At 39.7% G+C, this 18,587-nt stretch overlaps 1 protein-coding gene across 7 annotated transcripts in view; it reads right to left on the bottom strand.

Annotated features, from left to right (window-relative positions):
• The window catches only part of TTC8 (tetratricopeptide repeat domain 8), a 52,681-nt gene extending 42,070 nt beyond the window's left edge, over positions 1–10,611 (bottom strand). For all 7 annotated transcript variants that reach the window (XM_044917865.1, XM_021679628.1, XM_044917864.1 and 4 more), the window contains exon 1: positions 10,498–10,611. In XM_044917865.1, the coding sequence (XP_044773800.1) occupies positions 10,498–10,611 (114 nt within the window). The remainder of the gene's footprint in view (positions 1–10,497) is intronic.
• Positions 10,612–18,587: the final 7,976 nt, after the last annotated feature.

Genomic DNA, 18,587 nt, shown 5'->3' on the forward strand with positions numbered 1-18,587 from the left:
TCTTGGAGATTAAAAAATGAGCTGGACATAATAAGGCAGGATTGAAGCATAAAGTGTAGGAGAGGTACAAGATAAGTTCCATACAGAAAGGGAAAAAAACATTGACTAGACAGTACTTGAAAAGGAACACAAAACAGGTATAAGAGCTAGAAGCCTCTAATCGTAAGTAAAAGCTGGAAGCCTGTTATCCTGCCAAGGGCAAGAAGATGCTTCCAGTGGCCCAAACTCAAACTGCCAGCTCAGCCTCAGTGTTCTGTTCACTGATAAAGGTCTTTGTGCTCCATGTGGTGGTTCTGCCCCACAGGAACACATTTGTGATTTACCAGGCAGGTAAAGAGCATGCGGGGAAATGATAAGCATTGAGAAGGTCAGAGAAGACAATGAGAGGCCCAGAGGATGGGAAGGTGGAGAGACAGGTGAAGTTGCTTAGATGGAAGAAGGAGAAAGGCTTGGAACCAGGAGTGAGGCAGAGAACACGTTAGTTCTGCAACATGCCCCAGACATCCCTGGCACCCCGCAAGGTGCTTAAAACATTCTATGAGGAAGGCACAGAATTATATAAATTTCAATACAATGTATCAGATGCTATATTCAAATTAGGGGCCAGTTATAGATGACTTAGAGGGAGAGGGGAAAAACGGAATACATGGGAGATAAGGGAGTCAGAGAAAAGGGAAGGAGATTATTCTGGAAATTACTGAGTGCCAGGGATCTATGAACTATATTCAACATCACTTTATCATCAATTTCACTGAATATTTTCCTCACAGATGCTTCCCAGATTACCAACAATCCTTTCAGAAAAATATCAATGACAGAATCCTACTTGCAAATATCTCTAGCTATATAGAGAAAATAGCAGCTAACATTTGTGATCACTTACTGAACTTAACGCTTACAACAACCCTTTGAGGCATATTATTATCCCCATTTTACAGATGAGGAAACCCTGAGGTCAAGGTGTACAGGCAGTGTTTGAACCCAGACACTCCGGGCCAAGAGCCTGCACTTGGCTGAGTATGTGAGATCATAGCAAGGCATGAAAGCTGGCTACTATATGGTGAGGGAGACCAAGGCCGGGTATGGCTGGTCTGGACTGGAGATCCATCAGGAGTAGCAGGACTAAGAAGGAAGAGTCAGGATGTTTTAATTTAGAGATAGGGCAAAACTTTTTTTTTTTTTTTTTTTAATCACTGGGACTTTCATCTTTGGGTCTCTCAATTATAGTCTGTTATTTAAATTAATCCACCCAAATAGGGAATCACAAGTTAGGTTCATTTGGTCTAGCAGATTATTTCCATGGGTATCAACACACTTGAACCTAGGGGAGCCTGGGTGGCTCAGTTGGTTAAGTGTCCAACTCTTGATTTTGCCTCAGGTCAGGGTTGTGAGATCAAGCCCCGTGCCAGGCTCCCGGTGTCAGGCTCCATGCTAGTGCCTGCTAAAGCTTGCTTAAGATTCCCCCTCTCCCCTCTCCCCCTCCCCCAACAACTTTCTCTCTCTCTCTCCCTCTTAAAAAAAAAAAAGGGGGTGCCTGGGTGGCTCAGTCGTTAAGCGGCTGCCTTCAGCTCAGGTCATAATCCCAGGGTCCTGGGATCGAGCCCCACATCGGGCTCTCTGTTCAGCAGGGAGCCTGCTTCTCCCTCTCCCTCTGCCTGCTGCTTCCGCTGCTTGTGCTCTCTCACTCTCTGTCAAATAAATAAATAAAATCTTTAAAAAAAAAAAAGAAAAAAGAAAAAAGGAAGCACCAGGCCTAGCCCTAGAGTCAGAAGAGCTAGGCTTGATCCTCAGGGAGTCACTTAGCTGCATGACCTTGAACAAATCATACAACCTCTGTAAACTAGTCCTCCTCTCAAATTGGAGCAATAGTGTCTATAGGATAGTTTTAAAAAGAAAACCTTGCATTTTTAAGAATACTTCATAATTTTCAGAGTCTTTTCACATATGCTATCATAGTTAAAGAAAAGTAAGGTGCTATCACTTTCAATAAGAAGTATCAGTCACATAGAATTTCTTTATAAAAACAATCCTATAATGAACAGAAAAGCACCAAACTCGCTATTACTTCCCTTCTCAGAACTCAGAACTAACTCCCAGTCGTGGCACATCAAATTAAGACTTCCCTTTGACTCTGCTTCAAAGTGAGTGAGTGAGAGGACAGGGAGCGGAGTGACACTGCCTAGAACCAGCAAATACTAATTAGCATCACATCGGTTTGCTTCCTTCCTTCCTCCCCAGGGTAAGGCTCTCTCTCTTAGGTTGTTGCTATTACTTCAGGGAATCAAATCTCTAGATAATTCTGAATGTGACTTCTTAATTGCCACCAATACTTACTCTGGCTAATGAGTCTGACCCGGCTTTGCTCTGAAACCACTGAGACATTATTCAGAAGTTAACAGTAACAAGAAGGAAAAAAAAATGTAAGAGAACAGAGAAAGGGATGGATGTCAGAAGGTTTAGGGAGATCTAGGGACCAAGTAGCCAAGTAGGAATGTAAACTATAATTCAGCGGGAATACAAATTCATTAAATGAACTGCTCCACAGAGTATAAGAATCAAAAGATTAAGTTTGGCTGTCTCCATGGCCCCAAAGAGGAAATAAATTAGATAATTATACAGAAAGATGGTTTTGTTTTGTTTTGTTAGGCTTGGAGCACCAGATCATTGTCTCAATCAACTGCTAAGATGTAGCTCACTGGGGACCCCTGGTTCCATGTCTTTCCTCTAAGCCAGTGGCTTTCAGGCCTTTTCTCTATCTTCAAATCATTTACAATAATAATCCCCTCCTCTCTGTAACATCTCTCATTATAAGCAGAGATTGGGGAGGAGAATGTGAATTCCCATTCTGATATACAGCCAACACTCCCACTCCCAGAATCACTGATTTTAATAATTTGAAAATCTATCAGAAATCTACCCTATAATAAAAGCATACTGTCTTTTAAAAACCTCACTGCCTGAAAAACCTGCATGTTTTATGAACTGTTTAATTATAATGGAGCTAAAAAAAACTGGGGCTGGTTTTAAAGCCACGCATCTGACATATGGAACACAAAGAACAGTAATCAGATTAAGGAACTAATCAGGATGATGGACATGAGCTGTAACAGCAAGCATTCCCTCTAGGTCACATTGCTGTGTGGAAAGAAGACCATTTTGCATTTCTCCCTTTTATATCTTACAACTTATAACCACTTTTTCAATCACGATTTAAAGAACACTTTGAAAAAAGACAATGCCTCTCTATGAATTTCTTGCTCTTACTGTATTTTATCAAGCAGGGAGGCTACAATAAATTAACCAGTTATTTTTCTTTCTTTTTTCTCAAGAAATCAGAACCTTAAAGTCATGCTTACGGACCCTGCCTTCTTATTTCTCACTACTCTGCACCTGGGAAAAACAGTTCACAATCCATCTTCTTCAAGAACCTTTCCCCATTACCAAATACCATGTTATTACAGTCAACCTATCCTTCAGTCCTTTTGTGTCCAAATTAAAATGTATTACTCTAAGGAAACATGCTATTCCATAGTATACCTCCCTGACTAGCCTAACCACCCTGACTTTGGCAAGAATCAGAACTGAATAAAATCCAGATGTCCTAATGGAAAGTACAAGGCACAACTTAAATATTTTTGATGATAGTATACCAAAATTGTATCTCTTAAAGGAGAAATAAATGTAAAAGGAATAGTCTCAGAGGTGGGCTTATCCTAAAAGCCTGATGTATCAGAACCAAAATGGGTTGAGAAGCTCCCTGGACCAGCTTAAAGAAAGATTAAGAAATAACAAATCACTTTAGAGAGGTTCTCCTCACCTGGGACAAAAATAAGCAAAACCAAAAGTGAAAAATAACATCCAAAACAAAAGCTATTTTTGTCTTGGGAGAGCAAAACTGAATCCATTTGGCACACATAAAAATATTTTAACTCCCTTGCTCTTCCGTGTGTCCAGACAGTGCTTCAAAGTAATTCATTTGTACTAAAATCAGTTTGGTGGCACAGGAATGGTAATTCAAAGTGGGGAAAAAATACTCTAAAATGTGGAAGCCTCAAAAAAAAAACAGCCCATGAGGCTAAAGGAGCATGTGAAGATAAATCAGCTAACTGCAGAGCTGAGGACCATCTGCTTCTTCTCTGATCACATTTCTGTTAGCTTTTCATAGATTGGGAGTCTCACCATCATTTAACTTCCTCCACTGAAACAATGAGAGTATCATAAGAAATGCCAGTGATGATAACTACTATCAGAAACACTCTCTTGGAGGAATCTAGGAAGAATTTTCTTAACTGATTAAAAAACAATAAGGTGGGGGCGCCTGGGTGGTTCAGTTGGTTGGGCATCTGCCTTTGGCTCAGGTCATGATCTCAGGGTCCTGGGATCGAGCCCACGTCGGGCTCCCTGCTTCTTTCTCTGTCTCCCTCTGCCCCCTCCACCCCCACCCTGCTCATGCTCTCTCTCTCAAATAAATCAATAAAATCTTTAAAAATAATAATAATAAATAAGGTGTACAACATGTTCACTTGCTATACTTATATATTGTAAGAAGACTGCCATTATGGTGATAGTTTGCACCTCTAGCACATCACATAATTATCATTTCTATTTTGTAGTGGGAATAATAAAAACAAAAACAAAAAACTGACCCTCAAATCAAGAAATGAGTTAAGAATGTCCATAATGCAATTACATTTATTTGAAAAGGTAAATATATGTATACGAACCTATGCAGGTGGAAGGACACAAAGGTCCTCAGGCAACTAAGATGATCTTTGTAAACAGGAGGGAAGGTGGTACACATGGATAATGCCATCAAAACACAATAGGGGTGCCTGGCTGGCTCAGTCAGAAGAGCATGCAACTCTTAATCTCGGGGTTGTAGGTTCGAGCCCCGCATTGGGCGTGAGATTACTTAACAATAAAATCTTTAAAACACACACACACACATAAACACTAATACAATCAATACACTCATTCGGCAGATACTTAATGAGAGCCCCTGTGTACCAGTCTCTGTGCCATAGCCAGACAGATACGCCATCCTGGATTCATGTTGTAAGGAAAGGAAAGAGAATTTTCAAGTTTTTAATCAAAGGAAACTTCTTAAGCTTCCTAAGGCTCTTCATTAGTTGTATCATCACTCCAACATAAATATTTTTAAATGTTTTAATTAAATAAGAAAAAGGGAAGATTTCTACATGCCGGGGGAGATCATACCAGGAAATATTTCCAAAATGAAATAACATATGGGTACAAAATACACAAATTTGTGATAAGAAAAGCACACAGTGAAGGAACTCTCATGCACTGTTGGTGGGAATGTAAGTTGGAACAGCCACTGTGGAAAACAGTATAGAGGTTCCTCAGAAAATTAAAAATAGAAATACTATATGATCCAGTAATTCCACTTCTGGGTATTTACCCAAGAAAACGAAAACACTAATTTGAAAAGATATTTGCACCCCTGATGTTTCCTGCAGCATTATTTGAGCCTTTGGCTCAGGTCATGATCCCAGGGTCCTGGGATCGAGCCCCGCATCGGGCTCCCTGCTCAGCGTGAAGCCAGTGCTTTTCCCTCTCCCACTCCCCCTGCTTGTGTTCCCTCTCTCCCTGTCTCTCTCTCTCTGTCAAATAAATAAATAAAATCTTCTAAAAAAAATAAAATTATAAAAAAAAACAATTCCCATGATATAGAACCAACCATATCCATGGATAAAGAAGATGTGGTATATATTCTTCTATAAAGAAGAATGGAATATTACACAGCCATAAAAAAGAATGAGATCTTGCCATTTGCAACAACATGGATGGACCCTAGAGGATACTATGCTAAGTGAAATAAGTCAGAAAAAGACAAATACCATATGATTTCATTTAAAACAAAACAAACAAACAGAAAACAGAAACAGACTCAAATAAAGAGAATAAACTGATGGTTGCCAGAGGGAAGGGGTGCGGGGAGTGGGCAAAATGGGTGACAGGGAGTGCGAGATATAGGCTTCTAGTTATGAAATAAATAAGTCATGGGAATAAAAGGTACAGCATAGGGAATATGGTCAGTGATATTGTAATAGCACGGTATGGTGACAGATGGTAGCTACACTTGGGGTGAGCACAGCATATTATAGAGAAGTTGAATCACTATGTTGTACACCTGAAACTAATGTAACGTTGTGTGCCGACTATACTCATATTAAAAAATTAAAAATAATTACTTAAAAAAGAAAATCACACAGTGGAAAAGCATAGTGTTTAAAGGTTGAGTCAAAAAATAACTAACATAAGGGGCGCCTGGGTGGCTCAGTCGGTTAAGCGTCTGCCTTCAGCTCAGATCATGATCCCAGGGTCCTGGGATCGAGCCCTGCATCCACTCCCTGCTCAGCGGGGAGCCTGCTTCTCCCTCTCCCTCTGCCTGCTGCTCCCCCTGCTTTTGCTCTCTCTCTGTCAAATAAATAAATAAAATCTTTAAAAAATTTTTTAAAAATAACTAACATGAATGAACCCTATAAACTTTTCAGCAGCCCTATCCAGCTATCAAAAGCCCAGTTTGGTAAGGTAACTCAAGTTAAACTTCTATTCCTGACAAAATACTGCATTATTCTGGCAATATATATAGTTCCTACTTAACTACCTCAGCAAAACAAATAAAAAGGACTAGAAAGGAAAAGAATATCATAAATTTCTTCTAGATCTGGTACTGATTCTCCTAGGCCTACTCTGATATTTATAGGAGCTAAACTTATCAACCCCTGCTCATAACAAGAAAATACTAACAAAGAATAAGATTTTTTAATGTCTATGGTATTAGACATTAACTATGTATCACATTATAGACTATTCTTTGAAATCCACAACAAATAAGCCAATAGAATAGGCCAGGACCTAACAAGACCTACTACCCTAATGATCTTAACCATGTCAAATGGTTAACCAATGCCAACAGCAATATTTCCCTATATAAACCTGTGTCTTTTTCTTCATTATCATTATCAAAATCACAGTTCCACCAAACATACCTTGTAACAAGTCTTTAATCTGCCAAGAGGGCCCATAAGGCCTAATGATAGCTGTACAAGAAACCAAATAAGAAGACCCAAGCCCTTACCTTATTTAGCTGCTAATTCAGGAGTTGTAGACAAAGTCCTTAATCTGTTTATCTTACTCTTCCTAGATAAAAAGGAGCAAGAAGATCTCTACAGCCCCATCTAAACCATTAATGAAAACACTGCTGCTTTGCCCTGCACTTTCCAAAATGATCTCTCCAAGATAATAAGGGAGAGATCTGTCCCTCTGCCTCCAAAAAAGGCACCAGAGATCACGTAAGTTTCAGAATACTGTCTCAATCAAAATTGGTTAGGTTTCCTTCCTTCAGGACTTTCCAGAGCCTTTAATACAAGTACATAAATATGTCAAAATTCTTTACCATTTAGCTAAAATCTGGAAAAAGGCACAGTAGATGGGAAAATGTACTGGGAAAAGTTGAGAAACACACCATTTTGAAAAATCTGGCTACGTAAGGGCCAAAGAGGCAGCATAATATAGATAAAGAGAATGGGTGTACCAGCTTTGTAATTTGGGACAAATTACTTTACCTTGTGCCCCAGTGTACTCAATCTGTAAAATGGGGGAAATAGTACCAACTTCCTAAGATGGCTGAGGATTAAATGAGATGACTTATAAAACCCTCTGAACCAAGCCTGACACAGAGTAAATAATAAATGTTAGCTATTATTTTTGTCACCTACTTTGCAACGTTATTCTAAGCACTGAAATCCATATAATTCACACAACTCATGCCTGGCAAGTAATAAGCACTCAACAAAAGGTCATTTAATTGAACACATATAAAATTCTGATCACAGGGCCTAGCACAAACTAAATCTGGATTCACAGGCACAGTACTATACTGAATGCACTATGATTATGTTACTAAGATTATAGGATCTTTTTATTTAAAGATTTTTTTATTTATTTGAGAGAGAAAGAGAGGGTGAGAGAGCACAAGCAGGGGGAGTGGCAGACAGAGGGAGAGGGAGAAGCAGGCTTCCCGCTGAGCAGGGAGCCCGAGTGGGGCTGATCCCAGGATCCTGGGATCATGACCTGAGCCGAAGGCAGACGCTTAACCTACTGAGCCACCCAGGTGCCCCAAGATTATAGGATCTTAACCATTAATAAAAACAGTACTGCTGGGCGCCTGGGTGGCTCAGTTGGTTAAGCGACTGCCTTCGGCTCAGGTCATGATCCTGGAGTCCCGGGATCGAGTCCCGCATCGGGCTCCCTGCTCGGCAGGGAGCCTGCTTCTCCCTCTGGCCCTCCCCCCTCTCATGTGCTCTCTGTCTCTCTCATTCTCTCTGTCTCAAATAAATAAATAAAATCTTTAAAAAAAAAAAAACCAGTACTGCTTTGCCTATAAAAGTGTTTCCCCAGGAGACTATGTCTCCCTAGTATAACAATGAAGATATCTGACCCTTGCCCACTACCAAAAATAAGTTTCAGAACTATTGTATTAATCAAAATTAGGCAAAATTAAGTTTCTTTTCTTCAGAACCCAGGGCCTTTAGTATGAATCTTGAATCTCTCAGTAGGGAATATACAGTTCCCAAATGCATTGAATGAGGAAACTTCCTTTCACTGAACAACAGTTCTTGGGACTATTGCTCTGTGGAACACAGAATGGAAACTGCCCTAAATCAATGGAAAAACAGAAATAGCATGTACTTTACATTGTACTTTACATCGTACAGCATGTACATTGCAAAGCATTGTGCCTAGAACAATGTCTGGTACATCACATAGAGTTTTAACAAACTTTTGTTGTACAAATGTAAAGGGGTCAAGATTTTGTAACGTTCCCAGACATATTTGATTGTGGAATTTTTTTTTTTTTTTTGGTTTTTTTTTGAGCAGCATCTGCGGGACTACTGTGGCAAGAAACACACTTAGAAAAATGCTTCCTGGGGCAGCTGGGTGGCTCAGTCGGTTAAGCACCAACTCTTGATTTCTGCTGGGGTCATGGTCAGGGTCCTGGGACCCAGCCAGGCATCAGGCTCCTGCTCATCAGGAAGTCGGCTTGAGGATTTTTTCTGCCCCCCCCCCCCCCCCCCCCCCGCATGTTCTCACTTTCTCTCTCTGAAATAAATCTTTAAAAAATTTTAAAAAAAAAGAGCTTCTCCAACAAAAATGCAGTCCTATTAACTAACATGAACTAACACAAAAAAAAGAATCTAGCTTAGTATTCCCACTAATACTGGATTGTTCTATCTGAAAGTCAAAACGTTCCCCTCAACAGGTTATCCTCCATCCACTTGCTGGGAACTAAGGCAGAGCCTAGTAACAGTGTTCACACATACGCCTCCACTTATGTAACTCCCCTCAATTGCCCCTTTTTCCTAACATCTCCAAGGCAACACCACTAGAGGAAAAGGTGGAGAACCAGTTTTTACTAGAAGCACTGACAAACTGCCACAGCTCTGCTCTTATTCTCCTTTTTTCTCCTTTTTGCCTCTTCCAGGTACTACCTACCACGGGAGTATATGACCATTCTCTCTCTTTAATATCTTAATTTATCTTACTATTGTAGTACAGTAAAAGTTTAAGTTTTCTTAAAACCATTGTCATCATTCCTTTAGGGGGTCTTCCCCCCCCCCATTCCCCACTCCTAATAGTAAATGTATCTCTTCCCCTCCTAGATTCGCATTTCTCTAACTTGTATTATTTGCCTCAAAATGCACTCATGTCCCAGAATCAAAGCCTCCTTCACTCTTGGGACAACAATCTTAAGATGAAGTGGAGAGGGGCGCCTGGGTGGCTCAGCCGTTAAGCGTCTGCCTTCGGCTCAGGTCATGATCCCAGGGTCCTGGGATCGAGCCCCACATCGAGCCCCATATCGAGCCCCATATCGGGCTCCCTGCTCTGCGGGAAGCCTGCTTCTCCCTTTCCCACTCCCCCTGCTTGTGTTCCCTCTCTCGCTGTGTCTCTCTCTGTCAAATAAATAAAACCTTTAAAAAAAAAAAAAAAGATGAAGTGATCACAACGTTTGATCAAAAACAAAAAAACAAAAAAAACTAGCTATTCCAACGAGATGAGAAGTTACAGATCTTTGTTTATACATCATTGTTTTAGAAATTAATAACGCACACGCAGCGAGATTCCGAGTCCATCCATATGCAAGTATAAATGAATTATCAAAGTTCTGCACCCAAGTAAAATTCGGTGACTTTTTAAGTGTTCCTTTAAGGGACCCGTAAAGGAAAGGGGCTGCTGAAGTTTGAGGAGGGGGCGGCCAAGACACAGCACTCGAGGGTCCCGCGGGGACTCGGGGACGCCGCCGACAGGGACGAGCCGGCCACGGCCCTAGGGGGGTCTCGTTCCAGATGCCTGTGCTGACCACACGGTCAACTTCGCCCTGGGCCTTCCTCCCTGGAGCCCCCACCCGGCACCCCCAGTGTCCTCTGCCTCTCGCTGGGATCCACAGGGCTGACGGGGTCCGGCTGGTACCTGGTCATAAGGGGACTTCTCCAGCATCTGCGTGCACAGATCTGCGCAGAGCTGGAACTTCCTGCGCCTAAAATAGCTCCAGGCCAGGAGCAGCGGCTCCATCTCCGAGCCCATGGCGGCGGAGCGCGGCCCACGAAGGACCAGGGCCCGGGCCAGGGAGGGCGGGGTCGGGGAGCGGGAGGCGTCCAGCTCTGCCGGGCAACGCTCGGCGGCAAGGGCCTTGCCTGAGAGGTGTCCGCATCGCGCCTGAGACCAGGAAAAAGAAAACCCAGCACGAGCAGAACTCAGCTACAAGGCTTGTCAAACCTTGATTGCAAAAAGGGTGTGCTTTTAAAGGATACATATTTCATTAATTTCGAGAAGAAGGCACCATGGCTAAATTAAGAGGTAGTGACTTAGACACCTCCGACTGGGGTCCTCCACTCTCGCAAAGGAGGAGCGGTTGCCTAGCAGCCGAACGCTCTGCTTACTTAGCGAATCTAAGATTCTCAGGAGTTGACCCTCATACGGGTCACTGTCCTACTCTTCCCGTGTAGCATCCTTGCCCCTGTCATTTACCGTTCAGACTCTAGAAACACAAGCATGAGAACAGTTTCTTCAATACCATACTGCCCACCAGAACCCAAAGACCTACATCCTAAAATTCTCCAGTTTGTTTCAAGTCCTCAAAAAAATCTGTGTTCGAATAGAAGGGGGCATTGAATATTGCTTAGTCCAACCGACGCATTTTACAGGTGAGAAACAGATCGGCTCAGAGAAGAGAAATTATTTACCTGAAGTCGCATGAATTTAGGGAGCTGGACTGTGATCTGGCTACAGGCTGTTAATACCGTTTATTCAACGATGCATACAGATTCTGGATTACAAATTGGTGACGTTTTTGCAAACAAAATAATGCAACACAAAAAATTAAAAGGGAGCTTTTTGAAACGCCATCTCCAAACAATTGGCTGTTTGTCAAATGCTTACTTGTGCAGAATGATTTCTTTAGGCACAATTCTGACTTCCCTCTAGAGATTTACACAGATGACAAATATCTTTAATGGTTATGAAAAAAGAAGTATGACCGGGCTAAATCCAGGTAGACTTCATTATGGAGGACTAGCAGATCTTTTTTCCTTGCCTCCTTCCTACCACAGCGGGAGAGGCAAGAGAGGAAAAATTAACTTAATACTGAAGAACTTTCTGGTCAGGTCTAAATCTCCTTTATAGATAAGAAACAACAACTCTTAGCAAAGATAAATCACTCACAATTTTCTCAAACTACTATGGTACCATAATGCACATATTATATTTAATCCAGACATTTATATCTTTCATAGATATCAAAATAAAACTACCTTGGGGCGCCTGGGTGGCTCAGTCGTTAAGCGTCTGCCTTCGGCTCAGGTCATGATCCCAGAGTCCTGGGATCGAGCCCCGCATCGGGCTCCCTGCTCGGCGGGAGGCCTGCTTCTCCCTCTCCTACTCCCCCGGCTTGTGTTCCCTCTCTCACTGTGTCTCTCTCTGTCAATTAAATAAAAGCTTTAAAAAAAAATTAAAAAAAAGAAGTGATTCTAAAAATAAATAAATAAATAAATAAATAAATAAATAAATAAATAAAACTACCTTTCTAACCTGAGAAATGGGTTGAGGGTGGTTTTTTTTTTTTTTCTCCTTTACTAAGCAGTCTTTCTTGAATTTTTGCATCTCAGAAGCAAATAGTTATGTTTATTGTAATTAGTCCATTTTTGTTTCCCTCAAAGTGCCTCTAGAAATGTATTTAAGCAGCCTCTTGTTTCAGGGAGTCAGGTTTTAGGACCACACATGCTGCCAATTGCACTTGAGCTCAATATTTCAAAGGGACTTTTTGTTTTCTGATACAGTATAAGCAGATGCTATATAAGTAATTCTCAACTCCAGCTCCATATTAGATTTTTAAAATAAATTTTTTATTTTAGAGTTCCCCTATTGTTAACATTGTTAACATTTTATATTACTATGGTACATAAAATCACAACAAAGGAACCAATATTGGCACACTGCTATTAACTCCACAGTTTATTTGGATTTCAGTAGGTTTTCCCTGATATCCTTTTTCCATTCCAGGATCCTACTTTAGATACGTTATTACATTTAGTTATTACGTCTCCCTTCCCTCTTCTGGTCTGTGACAGTTTCTCAGACCTTGTTTATAATAAACTTGACAGTTTTGAAGAGTACTGGTCAAGTATTTTGTAGAATGTCTGGAAATCTTTTAAAAACAGATGCCTGATTTCCATCCTTAGAGATTCTGATTTAAATGGTTTGATGTTAAATAAATAAATAAATGGTTTGATATAGAGCTAAAGCATCAGTATTTTTTTTTTTTTAAGTTTCCCAGTCAATCCTAATAGGCAGTCAGTGTTGAACACCATGTTGAGTTCTACATGGTCTTGCATATATTGAGATTATTGCAACTTCCTACACAGGAACGAGGTTTTTGTAAGTGGGAAAATAAATAAATACATACATACATACATACATACATAAATACATAAATACATAAATATATAAATAAGTATGGAATTTAAAAAGAGGCATTAAAAATATTTTAGAGCCTTAATAATTCATCTTAGCTTCTTTCAGAAGTCTGCTATTTGTTTTTCTTTTAGAGAAGTCAAATGGATGAGGAAGATTGTGGATTACTTAGCAAACTGCTGGATGTGAAACATGTCCAAATGTAGCATAAACTGTGCCTTTAAAAGGTTATAAACATTTGTTATTTTTTAATCATGTAAATATGTTAATCAATTGTATGAATGTATAGATAGACTTTATTACATTTTTTATAATTTCTAATCCATAATGCAGAAGCCATTTTTTTAAATGGCATGCAACTAACGGGAAGAATAGCAAATATAACAGTTCCTAGTGAAAGCGGTAGATAGGAATTACTAGAGCCATTTTCGTACTGAAGAAAATGAAGCAGAGAGATACCTTAATCCCTTTGAAAGGGTCAGTTTCACAATCAGAGCTAGATCTCAGTTAATGGATCCTTATCTTTTGCTCTCCAGCAACTAGGTATCTCTTTAGGTTAATTCGGTTTAAAGTCAAATGCCAAAGATAATGTAACTTTAAACACCAAAGTTTAAATTTTCTTCAATCTTAAACGGGTATTATTCGGGCCATTTAAACTTAACCCAAAAGAAAAGCAAAGTTAAAATGGGATCTTCTCTTGGTCAACAAGTATTTGCATAGGCCCTATGCTTGGCAAAAAGAACACAGAGATTAAAAAAAGGGGCCTCCAGCCCCAAGGGTACTTAGCGGAAAGAGCATTGGATTTGAGGTCAGACTTACTAGCTGTGTTTTCTCAGGCAAATTAGGAATCAATATAGGATGCTGGTTAAGAAGTGGGCTGTGGAGCGGCATTTCCTATATTTGAACTCCTGACTCTCCCAGACATTAAATGTGGGGATCTTGGGCAAGTGGTATAGTAGTCCTGTGCCGCACGTATGTGCTTCATCTATAATATGATGTGTGTTTGCTGCGTTCTTTAAGAATTTTTGATTCTGCATTAAAGGACAAGGAAAACAAACAGGATGGATGAAACTCATAAGAAATGTTAACTATAGATAGTAAGTATATTATAGACCTATAGGACATGTTAAACATAGAATAGACATTTATGTGTTAAATACATTGAAAGGATGAAAAAAAATGAAAGTGTTACTTGCGGATAGAAAGAGATGGAAAGCAAAATAAACCTTAAATATTCATAAAGCATGGATCAGCTTTATCAACTCAAATTGGCTACCCATTGGTATCACACATTCTAGCACACTTGCCCTCTGCTTAAAATACATACTGCTGCTCACCGGGTTATCACAGAGCTACAGCCATAGCCATGCATATTTTAGAAGCCTCTTCATCTCTCCAACAGAGCAAGCATGTATTGGCACCACAAAGCTTCTTCCATCTTTAAACTTTCTTGCCTGCCCTTAACTCTGCTCCTTGTAACCACACCATCTGCAGTAAAGGAAAGTGGTGCAAAGAGAGTCAGAACATAGGAACTTTGAGCGACCCACAGGCAATGTGGTCCTTCCACCTATTTGCGCTAAACTCTTAACCTTTCCCTTTGCTTTTTGCTGTAGATTTTAAGTTGATTCAACAAACTAGCTGGTTTGAGCATTTTAATTTGGTCTATGAACCTTTCAATTCCAGGACTTCTGGGCTAGCCTACAAGTTTGTGTACTTAGAGGCCACCATGGCATTTCTCCACTACATATAAAATGGGGACGATGATGACTACAACAACGATGATGATGACGTAGTGACTATCTTATGGGATGGTTATAGAAATCAAGCCAATTTAATTTAGGTAAGGCATAATTACATCACCTTTTCAAAGAACACAGAAACACATTGGGATGGAAACCAACAATGTATGTAACCAGGGATCACCTCAATTTTCAGTCAGACATATTTATTATATGCCAGAGAAAGAGTACTTTGAGACAATACCAAAGAAATTGGAGGTTGAAATTTATGGGGGTACCTGGGTGGCTTAGTCAGTTAAGCGTCTGCCTTCGGCTCAGGTCATGATCCCAGGGTCCTGGGATCAAGCCCCACATCAGGCTCCCTGTTCTCAGGGAGCCTGCATCTCCCTCTCCCTCTGCCTGCCGCTCCCCCTGCTTGTGCTTTCTCTATATATATGGCTCTCTGTTGAATAAATAAATAAAATCTTTAAAAAAATAGAAGAGTGTGGAATATCACATAATGGAGTTTGCACATTCAATGAAAAGCCACCAGGAAAATTTTATCAGGAAATAAAAGCAACTTGACTGACTTATAGTAAAGGCAGAAAGATCACTTAGGATACTATTGCAATAGTTAAGGTACAAGATTCTGGAAATAATGGGCATGGACAGAAGAGGCAAAAAAAAAAAGTTAAAGAAATAAAATCAGTAGGACCTGGACACTGATTGGATAGGTGGAGGGCATTTGGCTAAGGAAAGAGAGAAAGCTAGTCTAACTCCCAGTTTTCTAGGTTGTGAGTGTATGGATGGGGGGCCAGTCATCAAGATAAGAGTGAAGGAGAAGGAATGGGTTGAGAAAAAAAAAAGATACTAAATTCAGTCTGGGGCATAATGATTTTATTGTCTCTGGGACAGCCAGGTGGAGATACTCTGTTAGTAACTGGAAATAGATGCATGTAAGAGGCCATGGAAAGAGGTCGGGGATGGAGATAAAATTTGAGACTCATATAATTTTGTATCTACTCATTGAAGGCAATGGAGAGGATGAGATTACCCCCCATAGAGAGTTAGTAGAATGAGAAAAGAAAAGAACCAAAGACAGAACGCTGCAGATTACCAAAATTAAGAGACAGGTAATGCAGATGTCCATCGACAGAGGAATGCATAAAGAAGATATGGTCTATATATACAATGGAATATTACTCGGCCATCAAAAAGAATGAAATCTTGCCATTTGCAATGACGTGGATGGAACTAGAGGGTATTATGCTAAGCGAAATAAGTCAGTCAGAGAAAGACAAATACCATATGATCTCACTCATGTGGAATTTAAGAAACAAAACAGAAGAACATAGGGGAAGGGAAGGAAAAATAAGATGAAAATTGAGATGGAGGCAAACCATAAGAGATGTTGAACTCTAGGAAACAAACTGAGGGTTGCTGGAGGGGAGGTGGGTGGGGGGAAGGGATAACTGGGTGATGGGCATTAAGGAGGGCACTGGATGTAATGAGCACTGGGTGTTACATGCAACTGATAAATCCCTAAAGTCTACCTCTGAAACTAATTTTTTTAAAAAAAGGAAAAAACAGACAGGTAATGAAAGAGGAAAGATAAAACATACCAAGAAGAAACGATCAGACATGTAAGAAACCAGATATAAGAAAACCAGATAGTGTGGCATCATGAAGCCAAAGTACAGAGAGAATTTCAAAAAAGAAGAAGCAATTCAACCATGTTAAATTCTGGCAAGAGATGATGGAAACTAAAAAAAAAAAAAAAAAATTACCAGATTTGGCCATTAGTCATCTATTTACAATATTTCTCAGTGATACTTCAGTGGAGTCAAGAGAGAACAGGCAAAGAAATCTGAGTGCAATTGGCTGAGGTGAGAATCAGACCTAAGAAATAGACATGGGAATATTAGGTTATTCCTTTCAAGGAACAGTCACTCATGCAAATGATTTTAAAATACTTGCAAAGCCACATGCATATGCTTGAATGAATAGAAGTTTATACTTTACGATGTTTCACCATATAATAGATACTGTAAGATTTTTTTTAAGCTATAGGATTCTACTACTGATAGTTGCATATATCGTACTAGATTCTGCAGTAGAAATTTTTCTCTAAAATGGATATGATTTGAAGTAACATGTTTACCCTATTTTTGCTCAGGGAGAAGTGATAGTTTTATACTCCCGGACTCTACTGAAAAAGTGAGCTCATTATTAGCACCAGGATGGTACTTATTCTACTTTTTAAGTTTAAAAAAAAAAAGCCATGGAGTCTAGAACAATTCTCAGCAATATATAAGCAAATGCTACTCAGTATTAAAGTAGGAGTCACTGGGGTGCCTGCGTGGCTCAGTCAGTTAAGCATCTGCCTTCGGCTGAGGTCATGATCCTGGAGTCCTGGGATTGAACCCCACATCAGGCTCCCTGCTCAGAGGGAGTCTGCTTCTCCCTCTCCCTCTGCCCTCCCCCGACCCCTGCCCAATCATGCTTGCTCACTCTCTCACTCTCTGTCTCTCTCACACTCTCTCAAATAAGTAAGTAAAATCTTTTTAAAAAAATAGAGTAGTCACTAACAGATGTATCTATTTACCAATATAACAATGGCTATCACTTATTGAACTCTCACTCTGGGTGGGTTGGAAACAATATAAGGTTCTATACATGCTCTTAACTCTCCCCCCAACCCTGCAAGCTTGGTACTATTATTGTCCCCATTCTACAAAGAAAGAACGGAAACTTAGACTTAGTTGTTTGCTGAGTCATCCTGCTAGTTTGTGGCGGAACCAAGATTTGACATCATATTTAGTCAAGATCCCACACCCTCCACCAAATGTGCAACTTGTATTTTTTCAAGTGTACAAGATGCTCTAGCCACACCGAATTTCTCCTATTCCCTCTACACTTCATGTACTTTCAGCCTTCCTTGCTTTTGCACATGATGTCCCATAGTTGCAGTGTCTTATCTCCTTCCCCCATCTCTTTTGTCTGGTTGGCATAGATCCAAGCAAAAATTCAACTCTCTTTAGAACTCTACCGATTCTCCAAAGACCTGTCTACAGGATACTCTCAATACTCCTCTTATATATATATATAACCTGTTGTGCTACATTTTAATATCTCTGTCCCTAGTAAACTTTAATGTTATCCATACCTTCCCAAAAGCCTAGCACATGTGGATGCATGATAATAGACATCTCATAGATTTTCGTTGAATGAAGTTCAGTGAATACTATACTTTTCTACCAAATTCAAAATTGACAGTTATATTCTGAAATAAATAGTTTAATGTTTGAATATGCATTTTGACATCTATCTAAATGCTTAGGGAACTAATTTTGATCGTGTCAAAACGTAGTGCTATACAACTTGTTTTCATTAAAATGCCAAAGCCTTTGAAGATCAGTCTATATAAATATAGTCTACCTAAAGCAATTTGAAGATTCTTTTCAAAAAGAATTAAAAAGGGATAATCCTTAAAGGGTTAAAAGTCTATCAAACTGATTTTTTGTCTTTACTTTCTAAAATGATCAATTCAAAGATTTTTAAATATTTTAATATATATGTGTAGTACAAATTATCAAAAAGTTCGTTTGTTTTAAGCTAGTGGGTATTTTTTCTAATCCTTTCTATATGTGTAATTCCAATCTTGCTAGATAAATTTTTCTTAAAATCTCAAATAAGCTTTTTTATTTTTTTCAGACTTCTTTGACACTTCACATAGCTTCTGATACAATCCCCTTGATAATTTGTTATTCACCAAGCATTTATTGAATGCCTACCTGTGCCAGACACTTTCTAAGTTATGGGTACAGTGATTATTAGAGCTCTGTCCTATCATGGATGGGAGAAGAGATTACA

Source organism: Neomonachus schauinslandi, chromosome 9 (assembly GCF_002201575.2).
Source record: "Neomonachus schauinslandi chromosome 9, ASM220157v2, whole genome shotgun sequence".
NCBI lineage: Eukaryota > Metazoa > Chordata > Mammalia > Carnivora > Phocidae > Neomonachus > Neomonachus schauinslandi.